This window comes from Onychomys torridus, chromosome 5 (genome assembly GCF_903995425.1).
Source record: "Onychomys torridus chromosome 5, mOncTor1.1, whole genome shotgun sequence".
Lineage (NCBI taxonomy): Eukaryota > Metazoa > Chordata > Mammalia > Rodentia > Cricetidae > Onychomys > Onychomys torridus.
In genome coordinates, this window is record NC_050447.1 from 128271511 (window position 1) to 128296520 (window position 25010).

The following is a 25010-nucleotide window of genomic DNA, read 5'->3' on the forward strand; positions in this document are numbered from 1 at the left end:
ATTCACAGCAATTCTCTTGTCTCAGTTGTCCCAGTGCTGGGAGTATAAGCCTGTACCATCATGCTTGGCTAGTAATATACTCTTGTAGTGTGTTTGCAAATACAATTTTTGTTTTGATGTGTGCAGGAGATTGGTTCCAGGGTGCCCTCCCCCAAACAAAATCCACAAATACTCAAATTCCAATTATAAAATGGTTACAGTATTTGCATATAACCTATGTACATCTTCCAGTATACTTTTGTTTGTTTGTTTGGTTGGTTGGTTTTTTGAGACAGGGTTTCTCTGTGTAGCCCTGGTTGTCCTGGAACTCACTCTGAAGACCAGGCTGCCCTTGAACCCACAGAGATCTGCCTGCTGCCTCCCAAGTTCTGGGATTAAAGGCATATGTGTTGTTTGGTTTATGTTTGGGGTGTTTTTGGTTTGGTTTGGTTTAGGTTTTTTGTCCTTTTTTTGGGGGGGAGGGGGACAAGGTCTCCTTAAGTAGCTCTGGCTGGCCTGGAAATTCACTATGTAGAACAGATTGGCCTTGAACTCACAAAGACCCACCTGTCTTTCCTTTATGAGTACTGAAATTAAAGTGCCACTTAGTGGCATGTGCCACTATGAATGGCCTCTGATCATTTCTAGATTATATATAATACATAATACAATATTAATTGTATGTAAAAGTGGTGTCGATAGAGAATAACAAGAAAAGTTTGTATGTTTCAGTAAGAAGTGTGCTGGCTAATTCTATGTCAATTTGACACAACTAGAGTATTTTGAAAAGAGGGAACCTCAGTTGAGAACATGCCTCTGTAAGATCCAGCTATAGGGAATTTTTTCTTAATTAGTGATTGATATGGGAGGGCCCAGCCTGTGGTGGGTAGTGCCATCTCTGGGCTGGTGGTCCTGCATTCTATTAGAAAACAAGCTGAGCAAACCGTATGGAGCACGCCAGTGAGCAGAGCCCCTCCATGGCCTCTGCATCAGCCCCTGCCTCCAGGAACCTGCCCTGTTTGAGTTCCCGTCCTGACTTCCTTTGATGGTGATATGTAAGTGGAAGCCAAATTAACCCTTTCCTCCCCAAGTTGCTTTTGGTCATGGTGTTTATCACAGCAGTTGTAACCCTGACTAAGACAAGAAACAATTTTGTCTGAATATCTTCCATCTATAGTTAGTTGTTGATCCTGCTGATAAGAGAGCTATGTTTATAAATATTTGTGTGTATGTGTGAACATGCACATAGATACAGTGAAAGCAAACATACATGTAAAACAAAAGCCTTCTGCTCTCATTCCTAATGAGCCCCTCTTCCAGAGACTTGCCCACATCTGTACAAACTAGGCTGTGTGCATCCCACTGGGCTTCAATTGAGGGCTGAGTGTTGGGCACAGTCACAACTGAGTCCCAGGAATTTAGAAAAGTACACAGGGGAAGGAATTAACTAATGAAAGAATTTTTTTTTCTAGAACCTGGAATTGGCTCATGAAGAATGAGTACAAGTTTACCAGGAACTTACCTGAGAAGTCTCTCATCATAGGGAACTAGAACTAGATGAGGAAACTTAAGAAGGAACACAATGGATCAGAACAGATAAGGAGTATGTGGTATTTGGGCATGGTAGCACAGTCCTGTAATCCCAGCACTTGGGAAGTAGAGGCAGGAGGATAAGAAATTCAAGGTCATCATCAGATACATAAGGAGGTTGAGGCCAGCTGAAGGGTACTTGAGATCCTGTCTCAATCGAAAAAGCAAAGATGTGTATTGAAATCCATGGTAGAGAGATGGTGTAATGATTGATCTTCACTGTCAACTTGATCAAATTTAGAATCATCTTTGAGACATATGTCTGGGTATGTCTCTGAAGGTATTTCCAGAAATATTTAACTGAACAGGCAAGACCTACTCCATGTGCTGAGGTTCTGGACTGAAGTAAAAGGACAAAAGCAAGCTATGCAACAGCACAGAACAATATGAGCAGGGCACCATGTGATCAGACAGCTCACTGTCCTCTGATCCGTCAAACAGGAGTAAGGAGCAGCATTCATAAAATGCTCATGAGGACTGTCTTAGTGTGTGTGAAGAGACACCATCCATGACCATGGCAATTCTTTTTTTTTTTTTTTTTTTTTGGTTTTTCAAGACAGGGTTTCTCTGTGTAGCTTTGTGCCTTTTCCTGGAACTCACTTGGTAGCCCAGGCTGGCCTCGAACTCACAAAGATCCACCTGGCTCTGCCTCCCGAGTGTTGGGATTAAAGGCATGTGCCACCACCATCTGGCCCATGACAACTCTTATAAATAAAAACATTCAATTGGGTGCTTGCTTACAGTTTCAGAGGTTCAGTCCATTATTGTTATGGGGAGCATGATGGCATGCAGGCAGATGTAGCTGAGAGTCCTACATCTTGCAGGCAACAGGAAGTTGACTGACACACTGGGTGGTAACCTGAGCATAGGAAACTTCAAAGCCCACCCCCACAGTGACACACTTCCTCCAACAAGGCCACACCTACTCCAACAAAGCCACACTTCCTAGTGGTGTTACTCCCTGTGAGATTATGGGGGCCAATTACATTCAAACAATCACATTCTACTCCCTGGCCCCCTTAAGCTTTTAACAATATCATAATGGTAAATGCATTTAGTCCAACTTCAAAAGTCTCTAGTCGATCACAGTCTCAACAATGTTTAATAGTCCAAAGTTCAAAGTTTCTTCTGAGATTCATGCAATCTCTTAACTACAAGCACCTGTAAAAACCAAATTAAAAAGCAGATCACACACTTCCAACACATAATGGCATGGGATATACATTACATCCCAAAATGCAGGGAAAGGAAGATGGTGAGGAAATCCTGGACCAAAGCAAGACCAAAAACCAGCTGGGCATACTCCAAACTCTGCATCTTCCTGTCTGGTATCAAAACACTCTTCAGATCTCCAACTCCATTCAGCTTTGTTGACTGAAACACACTTCTCTCTCTTTAGCTGTTTTCACTCTCTGTTAGCAGCTCTCCTCAGCAGGTATCTCACGGTTCTGGCACCTCCAACATCTTGGGGTCTGCAAGGCTTCAACTTCACAGCTTCATGCAATGGCCTTTCTAGGCCTTCATTCACGACACCCTTGACACATCTGGCCTCAGTGGTTCCTTTAGTCTTGGCAGCAGAGGTGGGGGTGGCAAATTCCATAACTCATATCTTCTGTCCTTAATTCTAAAGCCAGAACTAAGTGGCCAAAGCAGCCACAAAGTTCTGCTGCTTGCTGGGGCTGGAAAATGGCCCTCTTATTCAATTACATCTTCACCAGCTTTCTGTCCTTCACTGCCTAAGTTTGGCTTTCCTGAAACCTGCTCTGTAGACCAGGCTGGCCTCTAACTCAGAGATCTGCCAGCTTCTGCCATCCCAGTGCTGGGATTAAAGATGTGTGTCACCACACCAGGCTCTAAGCTTTTTTTAGTTCCTTTTCACAAGTAGGGAACTTAGCTGGGTGGGATCTTGCCCTGAGGTCACCACTCCCTTTATTTCATTTCTAAATCTGTTTATCTCCTTGAACACAGGGTTTATCTCCTCGACACTTCCTGGTGCTCTTTTTCTCCTCACATAGTTTTCCTTGCTCAGCTCACTCCTTTTCATTATATGTCTTCTTTAGAGTTAACTCCAGTAACCACAAAACAGAGTCTATACTAGGCTGTTTTTGAGATTTCCTCTGCCAGCTGAATTCATTAGAAAATTCTGCACTTTGGCCTCAGGCAGACTCTTTGGACAAGGCAAAAAGCAGACACTTTCCTCATCACAATATCACAAGAACCATCTGACATATTAAAATTCTCCTCTAAAACCTCTTGAGCCCACCCCACCCCACAGTTCAAATAACTCTTTGTGCCTCTGTCTTCCACACTCCTGCTAGTACACCCCATTAAGCAGTGCTTAAAGCATTCACTGCTCTTCTGATCCACAGTCCTGTGGTCCATATTCCTTCAAACAAAAACATGGTCAGGCCTTTCACAGCAATACCACACTCCTCGTACCAACTTCTGTCTTAGTTAGGGTTTCTATTGCTGTGAAGAGACACCATGACCACAGCAACTCACATAAATGAAAATATTTAATTGGGGTGGCTTGCTTACAGTTTCAGAAGTTTAGTCCATTATCATCATGATGGGGAGCATGGCAGCATGCAGGCAGATGTAGCTGAGTCCTACATCTTACAGACAACAGGAAGTTGACTGACACACTGGGCAGAATCCTGGGCATAGGAAACCTCAAAGCCTGCCCCCACAGTGACACACATCTTCCAACAAGGTCATACCTGTTGCTAGGCCCTCCTCAGGGGAGGTGGTAAGAAGGTGCAGAGTCAATGACACAGACACTGGGAGTCAGGTGAAAGGCAAACAGCAGACTCTTTTATTCAGTAATGGGGAAGGCCCTCCTCCCAACACTCAGGCTGTGTCCTGATCTGGTGGCATTGAGAGGTCATCTCTTATTGACTGGGCATGATTAGGAGCTCTGACAGCACCTGCTGCTGGGCCCTCAGACAGACTCCAGGTTAGCTCATAAGGAAGCACATTATGTGCATGCCTTGGCAACTGGTTTGAGACAATTTCCTCGCCCCATGAGCCTGTCCTACTACACATACCCACTCCAATAAAGCCACACCTCCTAACAGTGCTACTCCCTATGAGATTATAGGGGCCAGTTACATTCAAACTACCACAAGGACCAAATGAAGTCCTGTTAGGAGACCTTGCAAGCTATAAAGCACCCTAAGAAACCTGAATGAAGCCTGGGTGCATGATGCAGCAGACAGACATATTTCAGTCATGTCACATAAACTCCCTCACAGGTACATTATTCACTTATTTGTTTATTCTAATGCTGGGTATCAAATCCAGGACTTTGCAAATGCCTATATAAGCACTGTATTAGTGAGCAACCTCTCTAGCTTCATAAGCACTTTTGTAGCCCAGATTGACAATTCATGGCAATCCTACTGCCTCAGGCTCCTGAGTGCTGGGATTTTAGAAATGAGCTGCTGCATAAGCACTTGTCTGTTTAATTGTTTGAGACAAGCTAACTTGTAGCCTAGCTGGCCTCCAGTTATGAAACAGGGGATGACCTTGGACTCCCTGGCTCTCCTGCTTCTATTGCTGAGATTAAGATGTGTACCATCAGACCTAATTTTATGCAGTGCTGGGATATAGCTGGAAGTTTTTCTGTGTCCCACCCAGCCCTGAGGTCCTGCAGCTGCTTATAAAATAATCACTCAGAGGCTTATAATAATTACCAACTTACGGCTGATGGCAAGCTTCTTGTTAGCTAGATCTTTCATCTTAAATTAACCCATTTCTATTAATCTACATTTTGCCACAGGACTGTGGCGTTACTGATCTATGGCATCTTGTTGCTCCTTGGGTAGCTCGAGTTCCCCCCACTCTCCTCTCACTGTCTCTCTTGAATTTTCCTACCTGGCTCCATCCTGCCCTGCCATAGGCCAGTGCAACTTTATTTATCAGCCAATCAGAGCAACACATATTCACAGCATAGAGAAAGTCATCCCGCAGCACTGTGGGTCTGACGTGTTAGGCAAGAACTCTACCAAATGAACTACATCTTCAGCCCATATGTGTTATTGGCTTTTTTTTAATACACTTTACTCTTTGAGGGGTCCACCACCCAGCTCCCAAATAATCACACAGAGGCTTATAATTACTTATAAATGCCCAGACTTAGCTTGTCTTATTTTTAGCCAGCTTCTCTTAACTTAAATTATCCCATTTACTTTTTGCCTCTGGGTTTTTATCTTTTTCTGTTACTGTATTTATTTATTTCCTACTCCATTGAGGGTTGTGTAGCTGGGTGGCTGGCCCCTGGAGTCCTCTTCCTTTTCTCACTCCTAGATCTCCTCTCTTCCCAGATTTCTCCTATTTATTCTCTCTGCATGCCAGCCCCACCTATCCTTTCTCCTGCTATTGGCCATTCAGCTCTTTATTAGACCAATCAGGTGTTTTAGACAGGCAAAGTAACACAGCTGCACAGAGTTAAATGCAACATAAAAGAATGCAACAATATTTGCATCACTAAACAAGTGTTCCTCAGCATAAACGAACATAACACATCTTTAACTAATATTCCACAACACAGAAGCGTCATAATAAGATCATCTTTGCCATTGCTCCAGCCTATAGAGCAACCCCAACCTCACACACTTCAAATGCGTGACTGCATGGCCAGAAGCAAAGCATCCAGGAAGAGGTAAATTAACTAGGGCTGTGCTAGCTGCCCTAACAAATAGACTATAATATGTACAATGGCACCAAGTTTGTTTCTGAGGGCTTCAGAATTATCCAAAGCTGGTGTTCCAGGTTGATGGACAACATGCCTCCATGCACCAATGCATAGACCCTGCTTCTTTGTTCTTATGGCTCCTAGACCCTCTAGGGCAGAAGTTCTCAACCTGTGGGTCAAAATCCTTTCCAGTTTGCACATCAGATATTCTGCATATCAGATATTTACATTACAATTCATAACAGTAGCAAAATTACAGTTGTGAAGCAGCAATGAAATAATGATATGGTTGGGGGTCACCACAACATGAGCAACTGTATTAAGGGCTACAGCATTAGGAAAGTTGAGAACCACTGCTCCAGAGTCTTACCTTCTTCTGTATCCAGCCAGAAAAGACAGATAGAGGCAGAAGAATTCCTTGAACCCAGAAATTCAGGGTTCATTTAGGAGACATAGTGAGACCTTAGGGCTGGAGATGGTCCAGTGGTTAAGAGTGTATACTCCTCTGAAAGATGATCTGAGTTCAGTTCCCAGCACCCACATCAGTCAGCTCATAACTGCCTGTTACTCCAGCTCCAGGGTATCAGATACATCTGGCCTTCTCATGCATTGGCACACACATTCATATACCTACACACAGACACACACACACACATCATCATCATCATCATCATAATAATAATAATAAAGAAATCTCTAAAACAAAACACATACTTCTCACTTGTCTCGAAAAGTTGGGGTGAGGCCAATGAGATGACTCAGCAGTTAAGGGTGCTACTTGCGACCAGGCCTGATCATCTGAGTCATATCCCCAGAACCCAGTTGGTGAGAGGAGAAAACCTCCTCCTGAAAGTTACCCTCTGACTTCTATGCCACAGCACGAACATGCACCCATGCATACAATAAATAATAAAATAGTGAAATAAAGTTTTTTATAAGAACACTTTCCTTTGCACATGTTGGAAGGCTACCCATTCATTTTATAGTATTTGGAAATATTGGAGATGGGGCCTTTGGACAGAAAGTACCTCACACTGAGGATGGATCCACTGTAATGAGAAGAGTGTCCTTTATAGGACAAGACAGGAGAGAGCTTGCTTCCTCTCTCTCTGCCACATCTGAGCACAGCAGAAAAATGGCCATCTGCCAGTCAGGACTCATCAGACCACAGCATTTCAGTGCTTGATCTTGTATACGCCAGCCTCCAGAATGCTGAGAAAAGAAAATGTGTTCAAGCCACCCAGTCTATGGAATTTTTTTTCTTTATAATTTTTAAGATATTTTTTATGTGTGTGACTGTATTGCCTGCATGTGTACCTGTGTACTACCTGCATGCCTGGTACCCCTAGAGGCGAGGAGAGGGCATCATATTCTCTGAACTGGAGTCACAAGCAGTTGTGAGCTATCACATTGTTGCTGGGAATGGAACCCAGGTCTTCTGGAAGAGAAGCCAGTGTTCTTAACCACTGAGCCATCCCTCCAGCCCTGTTTGTTATTTGTTTCAGGAAGGGTGTCATTATGCAGTCCTGGTTGATCTGGAACTATGTAGCCAAGGCTGGCCGTGAACTCATAGAGCTTCACCTGCCTCAGCCTCTCTAGTGCTGGGCAAGGAATTTATCTTATAGAGTCTGAACTAAGACAGTTCTGCACCAAGGTGAGATTTCTCCATGAGTATGGATTAACTTACCTCTTTGGTATGGATGTACATGATCCATTTTCCTACCCATTGGTGCATATGTGCATACCTGATCCCTGGGGTATCTGAGTACACATAGACCTACATATGGTTGTGCCTATCATATGCACCTACCGAAGGCACTATGCATGTGTACACACACACACACACACACATACACACACACACACACACACACACACACACACACACACACACACATACACTGAGTCTCATGTAGCTATGTCTGACCTCAACTTACTGTGTAGCTGAAGCTCCTGATTCTCCTGCCTCTACCTCCAAAGGGCTGGCATTATAGGCATGTGCCACCACATCCAGCTTTACTTGTGTATGCCTGAAGCTTTAGGTACTCTTGTGAAAGAAAGCCTATAAGTTCATGACATGCATGCCCACATGCATGGTCATGGAAGCAATATGTTTACCCCTTTACTCACCTGGTCATCAGATGACAGCCTAGGATAGTACAGTCTCCACATGCAAACTGCCTGGGGTAAGGGTGCTAGGTATGCATAAGCTGGGCACATAGTAGGTATGGAGTAAATGTGTGCTGAATAAAGCACACATATGGATAGCCAGGACCCAGTGTACATGTCCCTATGTCCCAGGAAGCCCTGCCAGACAGACTATCTGGTCCAAAAGTGCCTGGTTATATGACCATGCACTTCTGTATGCTAACACATAACCTTGGAGCTCCCAGGTTGAGCCAGAACACTCCAGGCTGCTCACTGGGCACAAGGAGGCTCCTGCTGTGTGTTGCTGTGTGTTGTGCAAGGGTGCGTTGGCGGCATGTGTGTGTGCGTGAACGTGTGTGTATGCGAGTAGGAAGAGGCGTTCGTTCGCTCTCTTAGACCTTGCTTCTTTCTGTGGTTTGGTTTCTATAGAGACACTTCCTGTGGCAGAGAAAAGAGGTAGTGAGCTGGTGTTTCAGGATGTGAGGGCCCGCAGGAGCAGAGCGAGCTCTCTCCACTGCCTGCCTGCCACCCCAGAGCTCTGATCAGTGCTTCCACAATCCCTGTGGTGGGTGGCCCCCCGTGGCGGGGACCTGAGATCAGCAGCGGTATGCCAGGGAAGCCCAAGCACTTGGGTGTCCCCAACGGGCGCATGGTGAGTGCGGGCTCTGAGCCAGAGCCACAAGGAGGGGGTGGGCACACCCAGGGCGGAGTCCAGGAGGCAGGTGTGAGGAGGAGCCCAGGGGGCTGTCAGCAGGCTGGAGAAGTTGGGTACAGATGGCTGCTGACAGTGGGACCTGGTGCTGTCACCCCAGGACCCTTCCAGATGCCCTGCTAGGAGTCTGGTGCAACCCTAGGGCTGAGCCCAGAGTACAGGGGCCACAGGCTCTGGTTCTCCTTGCAGGCTGGACTTACTGCTCCCTCATCTACTCTGGGAATTAGCCCGGTGTGAAGCCGCTTAGAGAGAGGCGTGGAGACCCAGTGGTCCCGTGCTCCCTGATCACTCCTGCTCAGGCCCTCCACCTCATGCTCTAGGTGCCTAAGATAAGGTCAAGAGCAGCCTCGCTGGGTCACTGCATCAGCCTGCTCCAGAGGCATCCTGCCAGAGCTGGTGTTCTTTGGCAGCCCAGGATAGGTCAGTAAGGATGGGACAGGATAAACAGCTCTGCCCGTTCTATCCCTAGCTTCCAGGAGGGAGGGGCGTGTAGCTGAGGAAAGGAACCCAGCTGCAGCTATCCCCTACACCCTCTCCAGGCCATTTAACTCCAGATTAGAGCTGCCTCAGAGTCTCTGGCTCTTCTCATTCACTCAGCAAACAGGGCAGGCTGTGTTGAGCTGCCATCAGGGACCTGGCTCACCTGGCAGAGTCACTAAACAACTCCAGGAAACCAAACGTTTCCTGACAGTCCCTGTTCTAAGGCCCCAGCCTAGTACCATAGGACAAAGCCGGTGGGTCCAAAGTGACCTGAGATCGCAGTTCTGCACCATTGTCCTTTCCTATTTTGTCATCTGTGAAATGAGATTGGAATGGATCAAGGTCCTGTTGACTAAGTGGTACAATGAATTGGAGACCCTTGAAGCACTGTGAAGGCTATGGAGATGTTAGCCCCGACGTCCCTATATTTTCGGCCCCTCTTTAAGAATCGTATGCCTCACTAAACAGCTGAGCCACCCCAGTCCCCATCCCCACTTTCCAGTTCCCAAGATTAGTTTCCATCTCGCGTGAGGCAGCCCTTTACTGCCAGAATCATGCTGTTTGGGCAGAAGGGAGACCAATTCCAAGAGCTGGCTTGACCCCATCCTACTTCCTCTACTACCAGCCCAACTTAGAACGTCTGAGAGAGCCCATTGGCCTTGACTCCCACCCTGGGTGGCCTTGGCACTTGGCTTGCTCTTCCTGAGGTATCCTGGCCGCAGAGCCCAGGAGGAATAGCCCAAACCCATCCCAGAAGTATAGCTGGGCTGATGCTTCTGGGACAGAGCTCAGAGTTGCAGGCCAGCTGAGAGGGTTGTGTTAGCCATGCCTTCTCTACCCCAAAGTCACTCAGAGTAAAGGGTGGCACAAGCTCTGCCCCAGGTCCTCTCAGTAACTGTCACACGTTTATCTCTGTCCTTTCTGGATCAGTTCTGAACTCTCGGTAAGACTCTAGAGACCTCATGGTTCACAGATGTCTACTGCTGGACCACGGGCAGCTTTAGGAGGTCATACTTGGCTGGAGCAGAGACGGAAAGACAGGTTTAGTGACTATGGTGTAGATGTGAATGGAGAGGGGTCTATGGGTAAGGCGACCAGTTGTTACCTCACAGGGGAGGTTCAGAGGAGCATGACTGATATGTTGTTGAGCAGAAGGGTCCCCATTTGCAATACCCCCAGAGTCCCCCAACACTCTCTGGCTCTGGTCCTTTCCCATCCTCCAGCATTCCCTGATGAGGCAAAGTCATCAGACATATCCTTCTGGCACTCAGCTTGTCAAGCAGCTGAAATGAGACTTGTCACTTAGAGGGTGCTCTTAGCCCCTCCCGGAGGAATCGTCACACAGTACCAGCTGTCACTTCATTTACAATCTCACTCAGGGGCTGCTCTGGGCTGTCCCACCCAAAGCACTTAAGACCCAAGTCCTAGTCCCGCAAGCAGCCCACAGTTAGCCACAGTTTGCCACAATTTAGTGAGGCACAAAAAACATGAGTGAAGATTGCTGGAATAAAGTTCCGGTTTGGTGAGGAGCTTAGGTCAGGAATAGGGGAACCCTAAAAGGAGCCTGGCAAGGAAAAGCATCTTCTCCATTAATGTCTAACACTGAAGAAGATGGTCCTTAAAGTATGTGCAAGCTAGAGGGGGGTGGCCCCAGGGGACGGCATACAGGAAAATGTACCATTACTGTGGAGGGTACACCCGAGGGATTTCTATGAGTTTAACTTGAAGTAAGTCATAGTTAACTTTCTGGAAACTTAGTTATTGCTGGTCCCCCCAGCAAAGACTGGAAAAGAGACCAACAAGAAACTCATGTGTCTCTATGTCCAACTCAGGGTCAGGGATGGCAATGCAGGGGTTCATTATAGAAGGGCCAAGTCTTGGGGACAGCCCTATGGAGCTGGCTCAAGCTGAGGGAATCAGGGTTGTGTAAACATCCACAAGACTGAAACAAGATCACAGTTCAGGGACTTGGCTCTGGAAGGCACAAGGGATAGGATGGGTGAAAATACTGGAATAAAGTTCTGGTTTGAATAAAAGTTGTGGTCAGGGCTAAAGAAAGTCTGAGGTGTCCATCAGTCAATTGCTCTCTCTTTGAGATCTGAGTCCCCTAGGGGCCTGGTTCAAGAGCCTCACTGGGCCTCACCTCTCTTGGCCCTGCCCACCTATGCCCAAGGGCTGCAAGCCCTGGTCCTCCAATCTCCCCTATTTATAACGGAAGTGGCAAGGCTGGGTGTGGCAACATATTCCTTTAATCACAGTGCTCAGAAGGCGGAGGCAGGTGGATCTCTGGAAGTTAGAGACCGGCCAAGTCTACAGAGGGAGTGCCAGGCCAGCCAGGGCTGCACAGTGAAACCCTGTTTCAAATATGTCTATGTGGAAGCAGCAAGAGCGGCATGGTGGAGTCTTCCAATTTCACAGTTGACAGGCAAACTTGGCTTTTAACACTGTGCACCCCCCCAGCTCTATAACTTCTCTGGGCCTTGGGTTCCTCCCTGGAGAACAGGGGCACTAACATTCGGTGCAGGGGACAGAGGTGCTGAGGGTAGAGTAAGAATATGGGTTGCCTGTAAGACAGCTGGATCAGGAACTTGAGGTGGCTTCCTCAGTGTCCTCAGTGTCCACAGGCTCCCTTACAGCCACTTCAAAGCGTGACAGACTGCAAAGCCAGACCCAACTTGGTCGGGAGCGTCACTGGCCACCACGCCCTTCCTCATCCTTTCTTCCCCTTTTCCCCCTTTCACTCAAGATGGCACCTCAAGCAGAGGTAAGAACTGGGGTTACTGTTGAACCCAGCTTCCCCATGCCTCGGAGCCTGTGCAAACCATAGCAGTGGCCCTGGATCCCACTTTGCCATAGTTGATCTCTAACCAAGATGTGCCCCATTCGGACTCACAGCAGCCACAGAGGCTGGGAATGCTGAGCCTCGGGCTCCCCAGGGGGAGATGGGCTCAAGGAAAACCAGTGATTCCAGATGTGCAAATGACTGAGCAGGAATTGAGCTCCATTCCTCTTCCCTCGCAGCTCTAAATTTCTGTCTCTCATCCACCTTTGTCCCAATTCTACTTTCAACAGCCAATGCGGCAAGGGAGGCTGGAACAAAGACTCGCAGGAGGCAGCCTGGGGGCAGACATTGGTGCACAGCTGTGCTCAGCACGGAGAGGGTACCTGGGCCGGCATCTTAGTCTTAAGGCTGCTTGAGTGCAGGGTCAAAGAGGACACCCCTCGATCAGGGATTTCAGATAGACTCCCCAACAAGACCTGCCCTCCGGGAGCTACCAGGCTGCAGGGATGAGAGGCCCCAACCTGAGTGGGCTTAGTGCGGTGGGAAGGGAAGGGTGAAGACCAGCATTTGGGGGAAACTGGTGATGGACAGGGATCCAGGAGCAGTGCCAGGGGGCTATAGAAGTAGGTACTCCGGTAGAGGAAACAGCAAAACAGGAAGCAAGGGTGTGGGGAAAATAGAAGTTTGATAAAGTGTGGGGTGGAGGTGAGGAGGAGGGAAATGATGTCGGAGGGGCTCATTAGTCAGGCCTTTAACTGTAACTTGGCAACTGCAACTCTACTAAGGCGGGCAAGAGTTGAGTCCAGGGTGCAACAGTGGGAGGGAAAGACCTGGAGAGACCTGAGAAAGGACCCAGACATTTAATTAAAGATAATATAGAAATAAAACCTCTGAGAGCCAAACAAAATCCTTGCACATCTGGCTTCAGTTCCCCTTTGGCTATGTCAAGGACTCTTACCCAGAGAAAGCCACCTGCAAGGGGTGGGCTGACTTGGGATCGGAGGGCAGCTCAAAGGCTACTTGAAGAGGTAGGCCATGCACTGAGAGGGGGCTTCACCAGAGCTAAGAGGGGCATGGCACAGGCTTGAAGTTAGCAACACAGCTGCAACTGTAGTGCCGCTGGGGGAGGGAGAGGGGGAGGGTGCAGCAGGTGCTAGGGAAGAAAATAGCAGGCTGTCTGGGGACATCCTGAAGGATCTCCCACCCCTAGGAGTCAGAGAGATGTGAGGACCTTGGTTGGGAGAGATGACTCTGATGATGAGGTTTATCTTGAGGAGTGTGAGGTAGAGTGTGGAGGGCAGGGGTGTGCTCAGAGTGTGGTGTGCTGGGGGCGTGGGTCCCACACCCAGCTCAGGCAATTGCAATTTTCTCTTTTGCTCAACCCCCACACAAGGTTGTAAAACAAGAAAAAAACAGAGCTGGAATTTGAATCCTTGTCTTGAGAGCCCACACAATTGTGCTCTTTGCTGTCCTGCAGGGTGGCAAATCAAACACCTGGTAGCACCAGCCATGGTTATTGATGAAACAGCAGTAGCCGGAATGTTCTAGAACATTCATTACACACCATAAACTGTTTTGAGTTCCTCTGCATGTTTAACTTATTCAACTGAAGCAATCCTTTGAAGGCAGGGTCATTATATGCCCAATTTTTAGAGAGGACAAACAAAGGTAAAGAGATAGCTGAGCATTCTTCCCAAGGTCACACAGCACGGAATCTGAATTCAAGTCTAGGTGGTACTTGCCTCTCATGGCCTCCAAACCTAACATAGATGTATCATACTGGCCGTAGAGTCCCTAGAGAGAGTGAAAATCCCCTGTAGGGAAGGCCACTGGCTGCTCAGGGCCAGCCAAGCTTGCTACTCGGAGATGATGCTCACAATACCTTGGGCATCACTCTTAAAGAGAAGATAGGAAAATGGAACCAATGGGGAAAATCTCTCAATTTTTAAACATAAGAGACCCCTTTAAACTTAATTTTTCCCCTAGAGGCCAAATAATGTCTTATAGAGTCCTGCAGGCTAATCCTGACTTCCACATGACTGAGATGCTCCAAAGGTAGGAGTGGAGAGGAGAGAACAGGGTAGGGAGGCTTCCCTGCACTTGCTTTCAGTGGGGATGGGAAGAAGGGGGCATGATGGCAGTTCCTTTGACAGGGCCTGGTGAGATGGAGGAAGTAATGGGGGTTGGAGGTGCTGGGAGTCTACATGATGGGAAAAAAGACAGGATTCAGGGAAGCTTTTTCAGGACTTTTGCAGTGGGGGACAGAAAGGTGTTTGTCTGAGACTGGCTGAGTTTGAATGGCTTATGGGACATCTGGAGACAGATGCAGGAAAACGTCTGTGTGGGTTGGAGCTAGATGTTGGGGTGGGCACAAAGGATCCAGAACAAAGCCAAGAAAAGGGAGAGTTCATCCTGCGTGGGCAGGGGTCTGTGGGAGAGCTGGGGGGGGGGCTTCTGGGGAGGTGGGAAAGACACCAAAAGAAACCCCTGCAAGAACAACTTCAAGGTGTGTGTGGGGTTCTGTTTCACCAGTGACTGGGGTTCCCAGAGAAGTCAGAGTTAGTGCACATTGCAGGAGAGAGTGGAGTTGGCCTGCATGTCAGTGCTACTCACATTGTGGCCTGTTAGAAACGGAGCTTCGAGCCCCATCCTGGGTCTACTGAACCTGAGAGGGGTCCTCTTGGCCACTCTCTGCTAAAGTTTGACAGACACAGCTCTGTGCTACAAAAATAGCATTCCATGCCATGCCCAAGGTAGGGTGGGATGAGTCCCCCAAGGAGAAACAAGTGCAATTAGGCACAGACACACCTCTCCTCCCTCAAAGACGAGATTGGCATAGCCCTTACCATGCCATAGGCAGTGTTATAAATACAGTGTGTGAAGTTCCTGAGGGACAGTTACCATTTGTAGCCCCGCCCCTCATTTACAGATAGGAGCCAATAAGTGAGCTATGTGCCCAGATTCACACAAACAGTGCCTGGCAGAGGCAAGATTGAAGTCTCTGCATACCCGGACTCACCTAGAAGGCTCTGAGAGAGAGAAGGGAGCCAGCGGCCACTAGAAAGTACCTTAAGGAAGCCCCAGCCCACAGTGGTCGGCTTATGATGGGAAAGGGGTCAGGACAGGCAGAGCGAAACCCTAGCCTGTAATGACTACCTGGAGAATTCAGCCTGACTCTATAGACAGAAAACAGTTCCAGCTCACTGGAGGCTGGGCCCAGTGTGGCTCCTTAGAATTCCTTACAGAGCTCTACTCTGATTGTCTGCCTTGGGTCTCTCCTAGGTTCTGGCTGTCTCTGATGGAGGTAAGTGACAGACTGTGTGGATGAGGCATGCCTGAGAGGGAGAGAGGGATAGGGAGGTGGGAGTGAGTGGGGACACTCCCCACTGTTTTTTCAGGTAATGTCCCTGCAGCCTGCCTGCAACAGGGACTGGGTCAAAGGCTGAGGAAGGAAAAAGGTTCATCCCTACTTGTCCATCTCTCTGCAGAACTGACCAGCACAGCGGGTTCCCAGGGCCAGAGTGAAGGCCGAGGCAGCTCCCTCAGCATCCACAGCCTCCCCAGTGGTCCCAGCAGTCCCTTCTCCACTGACGATCAGCCTGTGGCCAGCTGGGCCCTGTCCTTTGAGCGGCTGCTGCAAGACCCACTGGGCCTGGCTTACTTCACTGTAAGCCCTGGGGTGGGGTAGGGTGGAATTGGGGGGCTGGGAGGTAGGCAGGTGCCACTGCAGGGATGGGCGATTCTGGAGAGGGCATAGACAGGGCTTCAGTTTGGTCAGAGTGCTGCTTCTCTTTGTGGTCTCTCAACTAGCCTGTCTTTGGCATCCTTTCCTCACCACCAAGCTGGGAACTCTTCCTTCTCCTTGTTCTTATCTCCGCTTCTCAGGTTTTTTTTTTTTTTTTTTTTTTTTGGTACCCCAAATCTGGCACCATCTGTCTGTCTGTCTGTTCTCTTGGCCCATGTCTGTCCCAGTCTTTGAACACGTCCCTGTTCAGCCTGTGTCTGAAGCCTCTGTTCCCCTTCTTCTCGTGCCAGGAGTTCCTGAAGAAAGAATTCAGTGCAGAAAACGTAACTTTCTGGAAAGCCTGCGAGCGTTTCCAGCAGATCCCAGCCAGTGACACCAAGCAGGTAAAGAGAAAGATGGGACAGAGGGGTGGGGACTAGTCCTGGGGCATGCCCCCTGATCTCTTCCGGTCCCTCATCCCCCAGCTATCTCAGGAGGCCCACAATATCTACCACGAGTTCCTGTCCAGCCAGGCGCTGAGCCCGGTGAACATTGACCGACAGGCCTGGCTTAGTGAGGAGGTGCTGGCCCAGCCCCGGCCGGATATGTTTCGAGCACAGCAGCTTCAGGTGAGGTGGCCAAGGGGCAAGGCCTAGCTGAGAAGGGAGAACAATGATACGCCCAACAGTACCAGATACAGGGGTGGAGTCCGAGCCAGAGGAAAGGGGCAAAATTGGATGCAGAACCAGAGCCAATGCAAGGTCAGGACGGGGGAGTAAGAGGGTGAAAGCCGAGGATGATTTGAAGGATGGGGTCAAGGCTGGTCTCAGACTCCAGGTATATGACAGGAACTGAGGAGGCAGGGCTTGGGGCTCCTCTACTTGGGCTGGCGAGGGCAGGACCTGGGACGCAAGAGGTGCAGGCAGAACCCACCCATCCAGCCCTCCACTGTCCTCTCCTGGTACCAATCGCCACCCACACCCGCTGACCGCGCAGATCTTCAATCTGATGAAATTCGACAGCTATGCACGCTTCGTCAAATCTCCGCTGTACCAAGAGTGCCTGCTGGCCGAGGCCGAGGGACGCCCCCTGCGGGAACCTGGCTCCTCGCGCCTCGGGAGCCCAGACACCTCGAGGAAGGTGCGCACCGGGGTGGCAGGAGGCTGGGCGGGCACAGTCTCAGGAAGGGTCTTCCCCGGCCGTAGATCCTCACTAGTGTCTTCCCTCTACCCTCAGAAGCCGAAGCTGAAGCCCGGGAAATCGCTGCCACTGGGTGTGGAGGAGTTGGGGCAGCTGCCACTTGCTGAGGGCCCTTGTGGCCGCCCTCTCCGCAAGTCCTTTCGTAGAGGTGAGGCCGGCCCTAGAAATGGTGTGGTCGGGAAGTTTGGGCCAATTTTGGAAACGCCCCCTTCTCCCTACTTGACCACAGTCTGCAATAAGGCAAACCCCCAACCCCAAAATGTAGGTTCTTGAGATCACCTGGTTTCTCCAGGAGGCTGTGCTCCCAGGCTACACCCCGGAAGTTTGTTAGGGATACACAATGACAAGTCCAGGGACCCACACATTTAAGTCTCTGCGGGACGGCTCCAAACAAGACCCACCAAATGGGAGGGCCTTACCAGAAGGATGGTGAGAGGGAGTAGGTCCCTTCATTACTGACTTAGAGATGTCTTTCCTTAGAGATGACGGGTGGAGCCACGAACTCTGCCCTGCGACGAGAGTCTCAGGGGTCCTTGAATTCTTCCGCTAGTCTGGACCTGGGCTTCCTTGCCTTTGTGAGCAGCAAATCTGAGGTGAGCAGCATTGGAGGGAACAAGGTGCCTCTCTGGTTAGGAGCATTGCCAGTTCCCTTCATGGGTTCCCAGCGCTTGTGGTGGGTAACTACATGTCCACTCCTAGCTGACTCCACAAAGCTATCACCTCACCCTTCCTCTCTTTCATGTTCCATATAGTGATCCCTGTACATATCTTGGGTGCACATCCTCAGCTGGCAGATGGGTGTGCATGTGTGGGTGCCTAGGTGTACCATGTATGATGTGTGTGATTAGTTAGTGGAGCTGTCCCTGAATGTCCACATTTATTTTATTTTATTTTTGTTTTGAGACAGTCTGCCTGACTCTGCCCACCTCTGCCTCCAAGTACTAGGATCAAAGGTGCCACCATGCCTGGCTGAGTGTCCACATGCTTGAGTGTGCATATCTGTGTTCCTGGAGCAAGACACATCTATGCCTGCCTCCAAGTGTGCTGTTGCTCGTGTATGTGTGTGTGTGTGTGTGTGTGTGTGTGTGTGTGTGTGTGTGTCCTAGAGAGCTTATAGCCTCTGTCTGCTCTCGCCCACATCCAGAGTCACCGAAAGAGCCTTGGAAGTGGAGAGGGTGAGAATGAAAGCCGGCCAGGGAAGTACTGCTGCGTGTATCTGCCTGATGGCACAGCCTCCTTGGCCCTGGCTCGACCAGGCCTAACCATCCGCGACATGCTGGCAGGCATCTGTGAGAAGAGAGGCCTCTCTCTACCTGACATTAAGGTCTACCTGGTGGGCAATGAACAGGTGTGAGCATGACCTGGCCCCCAACTCTTGCCTCCTTTCTGATCACGACCCAGTTCCTTTCCTAATCTTCTGGCCACCCTTATTCTGACTCATTCTCTATCATCATCCCCTCCCTACTTTATTCCAACCCCTGTGTCCAAGTCCACATGGATCCAGCGCTAACTCCTCATTCATTCTCAGATACTCACTCGTATCCCACAAAAAATCCCACTCACACACAAACCCACCCCAGGCCCTAGTTCCCAGCTTTACCCATCACCCTGCTCTGGTGGTTTCAGGAGGTAAAGCTGGAGAGAGGGTACTGCTAGAACTTGGAATTTCCTCCATTTCTGCAGTTGACACTGTTGTCCTCACAGGCCTACCCCTCAAGTTGCCACTGAGGGACTCACCTCTGCCATCAGAAGTATCCAATGAACCTAACCCCTGAATACCTCCTTTAAGCGCAAATGAGCATTAAGCTTTCAGAACAAGGGAAATTCATTTTTTAAAATTATTTATTTAAATTTATTTTATGTACATTGGTGTGAAGGTGTCAGATCCCCTGGCACTGGAGTTACAGACAATTGTGAGTTTCCATGTGGGTGCTGAGAATTGAAGCCAGGTCCTCTGAAAGAGCAGTCAGTGCTCTTAACTGCTGAGCCTTCTTTCCAGCCCCGGGAAACTCACTTTTAAACCATCCTAAGGGATCCCAGGGAAGCAATGCTTCATTCTGGGAAAAGTGACAGGAATTTATGCAAGCCCTAAGAGGTAACCAAGGTGTGTGATCAGAACTAGAACTGAGGCTATCTACTAGGTCCAGGCTGGAGGTAAGCCAGGCAAGAGGTGATTGAGGGTCATACCTCCAGACTGAGTCTCTTCTGGGGAAGGTAGGCGTGTCTAGTCAGAAGGCTTCCTAAAAGAGACAGCACTAAAAAGATTGGAGCAGAGTTGGTCTGGGAGACAGTAGAGAGAGGACATTCCAGGCAGAGGGAGGGAAGGGAGGTGTTTGTGGGACCTGCAGTGTGGGGGTGTGAGGGCAACTATGGGAGCACTCTGCCCACTTTCTTAGGCCACTGGGACAGCTGCCAACAGCCCAGATGGGCTTTTGTGCCTGCTAAATATAACTTCACCACCCACATTCCACCTGTCCCTGTGGCACAGCACAGGCCTACTGTCTGGAGAGAATCCCTGCTCCCTTTTAAGCCCTCCCCCTACAAATCTTAGGCTGGTACAGACAGTAGTCTTGACTGTGTACCTACTGTGGTGTGCTGGGACTGTACCATTTTTGATCTGGTTTGTTGGGGGAGGAGGGCTGAGGGGGAGGGGAGTGACCTAGGCATTAAGGAGGCAAGAGACAAGGTCCGAGTGGCTAACAACAGGTGGGTGGTGAGGGGAAATGTATCCCATGCCTGAAGGAACCAGGAACCAGGACCTAAGCTTTGCCCTTAGCAAGAAGAATCCTCATTAACACGCAAACCCCACATCCTTCTATTTCCCCAAACTGGATCCTTTCCCAGGCTTCTCCTCACATTCCCAAGCATCTCTCATTCTTTCTTTCTTTTCTTTTTTCAACGGGGGTGTGTGGGTGGGGATGGCAGCAATCTTATTGTGTAGCCCTGGCTGGCCTGGAACTTGCTATGTAGACCAGGCTGGCCTTGAACTCTACCAGTCTCTGAGTAGAGTACTGGGAATAAAGACATGCACCACCGAGCCACCACGCCCAGGGCATCTTCCGCTCTTATGATCCCTTGGCCTTGGTCTTCTGAGGCTCCAACTCTGTTGGTCCTTACCCTACCTGCCTCTCTGGCCTTCTTTTACCGATGGGCTGCTCCTTCTGATCTTTAAGGTTCCACACTAGAAGCCACAGGAAGTAAGTGAAGGTGATTTCCAAGTATTCCCAGGGTATGGCTTGGGGTGGAGGGAGGGGATTCTTAGACCCTGCCTGGCATCCACAGAAGGCCCTGGTCCTGGATCAGGATTGCACGGTGCTGGCAGACCAGGAAGTGCGACTGGAAAACAGGATCACCTTCCAGTGAGTTCCCTACCCAAAGCTTGATCTGGCTTCTGCTGTCTACTGGTCCCAAATCTCAGATCTCATTCATTGAGGTGGGAGCTCTACCCCCTAGCCTAAAGCCCCACCCCAAACTGCCCCACCCTCCCCATTCAGCTCTGTCCCCTCCTGGCTTGTTTTGGGAAAAGGGGCCCTGGGTCTCCACCACTCTGCAGCTCTAAGGTCCTATACAGGCTGGAGTTAGCTAACCTGGAGCGAGTGGTGAGGATTTCGGCTAAGCCTACCAAGCGTCTGCAGGAGGCGCTGCAGCCCATCCTGGCAAAGCATGGCCTGAACCTGGAACAGGTGGTCCTGCATCGGGTGAGCAACGGAGCTGGGGGTGGGGGGCGGGGAGGCAAGCCAGCAGGAAAGGTCTTGTGGTCTAGCCCATGGGCTGCTAACCTCTTTCTGTAGCCAGGGGAGAAGCAGCAGCTGGATTTGGAGAAGCTAGTGAGCTCAGTGGCCTCACAGACATTGGTTTTGGACATTCTTCCAGGTAAGTGATGATGTTTTTACCCTGGGACTCTATTCCCCAGTGTGGCTCTGCACAGGAGGAGGGGCTTGTGAGAGGAAAGCCAAACCCAACGGTCGTGCTCTCCATTGTAGATGCAAAGATGAGTGAAGCCAGCAGAACATCCCCCTGCCACAGCCAGGTAACAGAGAACCTCAGGGTCTCTTTCCCCTTTGCGCTTCTCCCCTCCTGGTTGTGACCTTCACCCCACTTTCTTGCAGGGAGGCCTGCCTAGAACCCAGGACAAGGACACTCATCTTCCCCCATTGCCCCCCAGTTTGATGGTGGAAGATGCCAGCAGCTGTAGTGGAAAACGTCAGACCTGTGACATTGAAGGTGCACTGTGGGGATAGTGGGGGCTGCGTGATCAGAGGGATGAGGGAAGTGGGACTGGGGTTGAGGATCACTGAGAGTGGCATCGGAGGCCTGAGCTAAGGCTGGGGCTAAGGGCCATTGGAGCTGGAGTGTACTGATGGTCTGGGGTCAGGCTGTGGTCCCAGCAGGCAGCAGATGGTGAAGCATTAGCATAGGTAGGTGCTCTGACCATATGGAGCTCCTGACTCTATGGCGCCTCCAGGCCTGGTGGAGCTGCTGAACCGGGTGCAGAGCAGTGGGGCCCACGACCAGAGGGGACTTCTTCGCAAAGAGGACCTGGTACTTCCAGAATTTCTGCAGCTTCCCTCCCAAAGGCCGGGTTCTCAGGAGGCTCCACCATAGACTGGATCCATCACCCAGCCTAGGGAGGGCCCTTCAGACTCCACTGCCCACCCAGCCCTCTGACACCCCTGTAACAGTCCAGGCTGGCTGCATGGTGCCTGGGCAGACCAAGCATGCCGTGGGTCCACTCTGCATGCCCTGTCTGTGCCCTGATGTCCCTGGCCTCTTTTTGCTATGGGCAGGCCCACAGAAGGAGCCAGGAAGGGGTGGAGGGGGAACTCAGGGGAGCCATACTCCCAAACTGTGGCTACCTGTTCTTGTAGGTTCACCTACCCATTCTTTGCAGCTAGGCCATCAGGGAGAGGCCCGCCTAGGCTCTTGTCATAAGCATACTGAACACAAAGGGGTAACTTTGGCAGTGCCAGCCTCCTCAGCTTATTCTGAGCTTTAGCAGGGGGCAGGAGGAGGGGCTGGCCCCTCCTTAAAGAGTTGATATGAGTAAATCCTGGGCGTGCTGGTGGGCAACCCCTCCCTCCCTCCACATAGACTCTACTGTACATATGGATTTTATGGTTGGCTTGGGGCAGCTGGGTTTGTCCTGAATGTATATTGTTATATGATAATAATAATTATTATTATTCAGCCATGAGGTATGTTTCTTGTGTGCCATTCTGCCCTGTGTGGTCCCATCACCCCATTGCCTCTGTCACCAAGACCAGGAAGTTCTTTAGGACCTCAGTGTATACCTCCCAGAATCTCTTCCTGAGGCATGGATTATAGGAGGCATAGAACAGGAGAGGGAGGGGGAAGGGGAGGGGGGGAAGGGGAGGGGGAGAGAGAGAGAGAGAGAGAGAGAGAGAGAGAGAGAGAGAGCTGTGCCTGTGCCATCCATCATTCAGCTGCTCCACAGAGATATGAATACATCATTTTTGTTCATCCCTGTTCCTATCAGGGATCCAATGTATCTCTACACACGTTACTCCTTAGGATGCATCGAAAGCTTCTACATGGGACTAGGCTAGGCAAGGTATTCTTTTCCTCATCTGCTTTCGCTGGGTGGTACCCCACCTCTAAGCAGCTGGGAGAGGCAGGGAAGGAAGGAGGGGAGGGCTTCTCAGAAAAGGCTCGCAGGGAGAGAAGCCCAGCGTGGTCCCACCTAGGGAGGCCAGTGCTGAGAGGTGGCCAGGTGACCTGAGTGGCTAGGGCAGAGCCCTGCACACAGGTGAGGCTGCACTGAGTGATCCCTTCACCAGGACCTCCTCCTGCTCTCCCTACCATCCTTGAAATCTGTGGGATAGCTCAATGGAGTATGCTGACTCACCCTGCCTTCCTCTGGCGGTTTCAGGTTTCTGTCACCTGGTAACTGCCTCACTTTATTTGACTGTTTAATGGGCTCCCAGGCTTCTGGAGTGAGCTGATGACACAGGAACATATATAGTCCACATGGACAGAGTTTGGCTCAGAACTGGTTGTCTGAAGCTGCTCTGATAAGAATCATAATCCTCGGACTGGAGAACATTGGCTGCTCTCAGACATACAGACAAATAAAAACAAATAAATCTTTTTATTTTAATCCCAATTATGTTCTTTTATTTTCTACCACCTTCTGAGCATTTGTACAAAGGCCTTGCGCACAGAAGAAACCCCCACAGGAGAGGCTCAGGTGGCCAACAACCCACCACACTTCACGCACACCTGAAGTGGTCCACCCCTTGACTTTCACGTTAGGAAATCAGTAAATTCTTCCTGGGAGTGCGGCCTTGCTACTGTGAGGTGGGTTTCTAAGACCTGCAACTACGAGAATCCTGTGTCACTGACCACTTTGGCAGTGTGGAATAGCGAACCGTGAAGGGATGGCAGGCGTTGGGGACTGTATAGTACTAGGTGTGTGTGATGATGGAGTGGGAGAGGGTAGGGAGACAAATCCCTTTTGCTAAAATAGCTTTCCTAGGAGAAATGTAAACAACATCTACCCTCTTCCTAAGGTCCCAAGAAGAACCAAGAACAATTCCCCCAAAGTTCTCTCAGGAGCATAGGTAATTTAATCGGACACACTGGAAGGTCTGCAACCGGAAGGAAGGATGGCTTCCTCACGGCTTCGTAGATGGAGGCCCACCCTTTCATTCTTCAAAAATCTATAGTCTCTAGCTTCTCCCCCAAGACCCACACCATTCTCGAAGAATTGAACACAACTGGCTGGGAAGGGTGACTGTGTGGTGATATATTGTGTACCCTAATAAAATTTGCCTGAAGACCAGAGGACAGAACAAGCCTCCAGATTAAACACAGAGGCCAGGACAGCTCTGCACAGCAGTCCCCATCTCTTCCTCATCACCCACAGAACTTCCCTCTAGTTTTCTTGGACACATGGAAAGAGGCTCTGCCATGAGCTCGAGAGAGAGAGAGAGAGAGAGAGAGAGGAGGGGACACCAAGTGAGAAATGGGCTGTCTCCCCAAAGCTGGGGGACCCTATAGGCCAAGCTTACTTCTCCCTCAACCCTGAACATCTGCAGAGCCAACAATGGTACATGTTACCCTTATGGCCTGTGGAAGCCAAAAGAGCCATCATAAGGTTCATCTCCTGCTAGGGAGAAACACATTTGCTGGGGTTCCTAGCTTGCATACATTCTAACCTTTTTGTCATTTTTGTTTTTGCAACAATCTGATGGGGACAAAGGCTAAGCTGCATGGAGAAAGTGACAAGGAACTGTCCCTGGGGCTTTGCTGACATTCAGACTGCTGGATGCAGGAGCATGGCCTCAGGAAGCCTGTGTGATGTGGATGACTGATGAGGGCATATTGATATTGCTGTTCAGATCTGGAGGTAGGTCAGGAGTTTCTGTTAAAAATCAGAAGTAGGGCTGGAAAGACGGCTCAGCAGTTAAGAACCTGTGCAATCCTGAAAATCAGAGATGAGATCTCAGCAGCCATCCCAATCTGGGCAGCCTGCACATGCCTGTGACCCTAGCTCCAATCAAGGTAGAGACAGGAGGAGCACAGGGACTTCCTGGCTTCCGGGAACGCTGTGAGAATGTGAGTCCCAGATTCAGAGAGAGAGAGACCCCACCTCAAAGGAAGAAACAGGTGGAGAGTGATAGAGGACACCCTGCTATGGCCTCCATATGTGTGCACAGATACACACACACACACACAC

At 49.8% G+C, this 25010-nt stretch overlaps 1 protein-coding gene across 1 annotated transcript; it reads left to right on the plus strand.

The window, feature by feature from the left end:
* Positions 1-8828: 8828 nt before the first annotated feature.
* Positions 8829-22502, plus strand: Rgs14 (regulator of G protein signaling 14). Its single transcript, XM_036188158.1, has 15 exons — positions 8829-9065; positions 15670-15691; positions 15876-16054; positions 16423-16515; positions 16597-16740; positions 17108-17251; positions 17348-17459; positions 17792-17904; positions 18456-18659; positions 20594-20670; positions 20883-21009; positions 21103-21184; positions 21295-21341; positions 21421-21535; positions 21777-22502. The coding sequence occupies exons 1-15, from the start codon at positions 9021-9023 to the stop codon at positions 21914-21916; spliced, it is 1644 nt and encodes a 547-aa protein (XP_036044051.1). The 5' UTR covers positions 8829-9020; the 3' UTR covers positions 21917-22502.
* The last annotated feature ends 2508 nt before the right edge of the window (positions 22503-25010 follow it).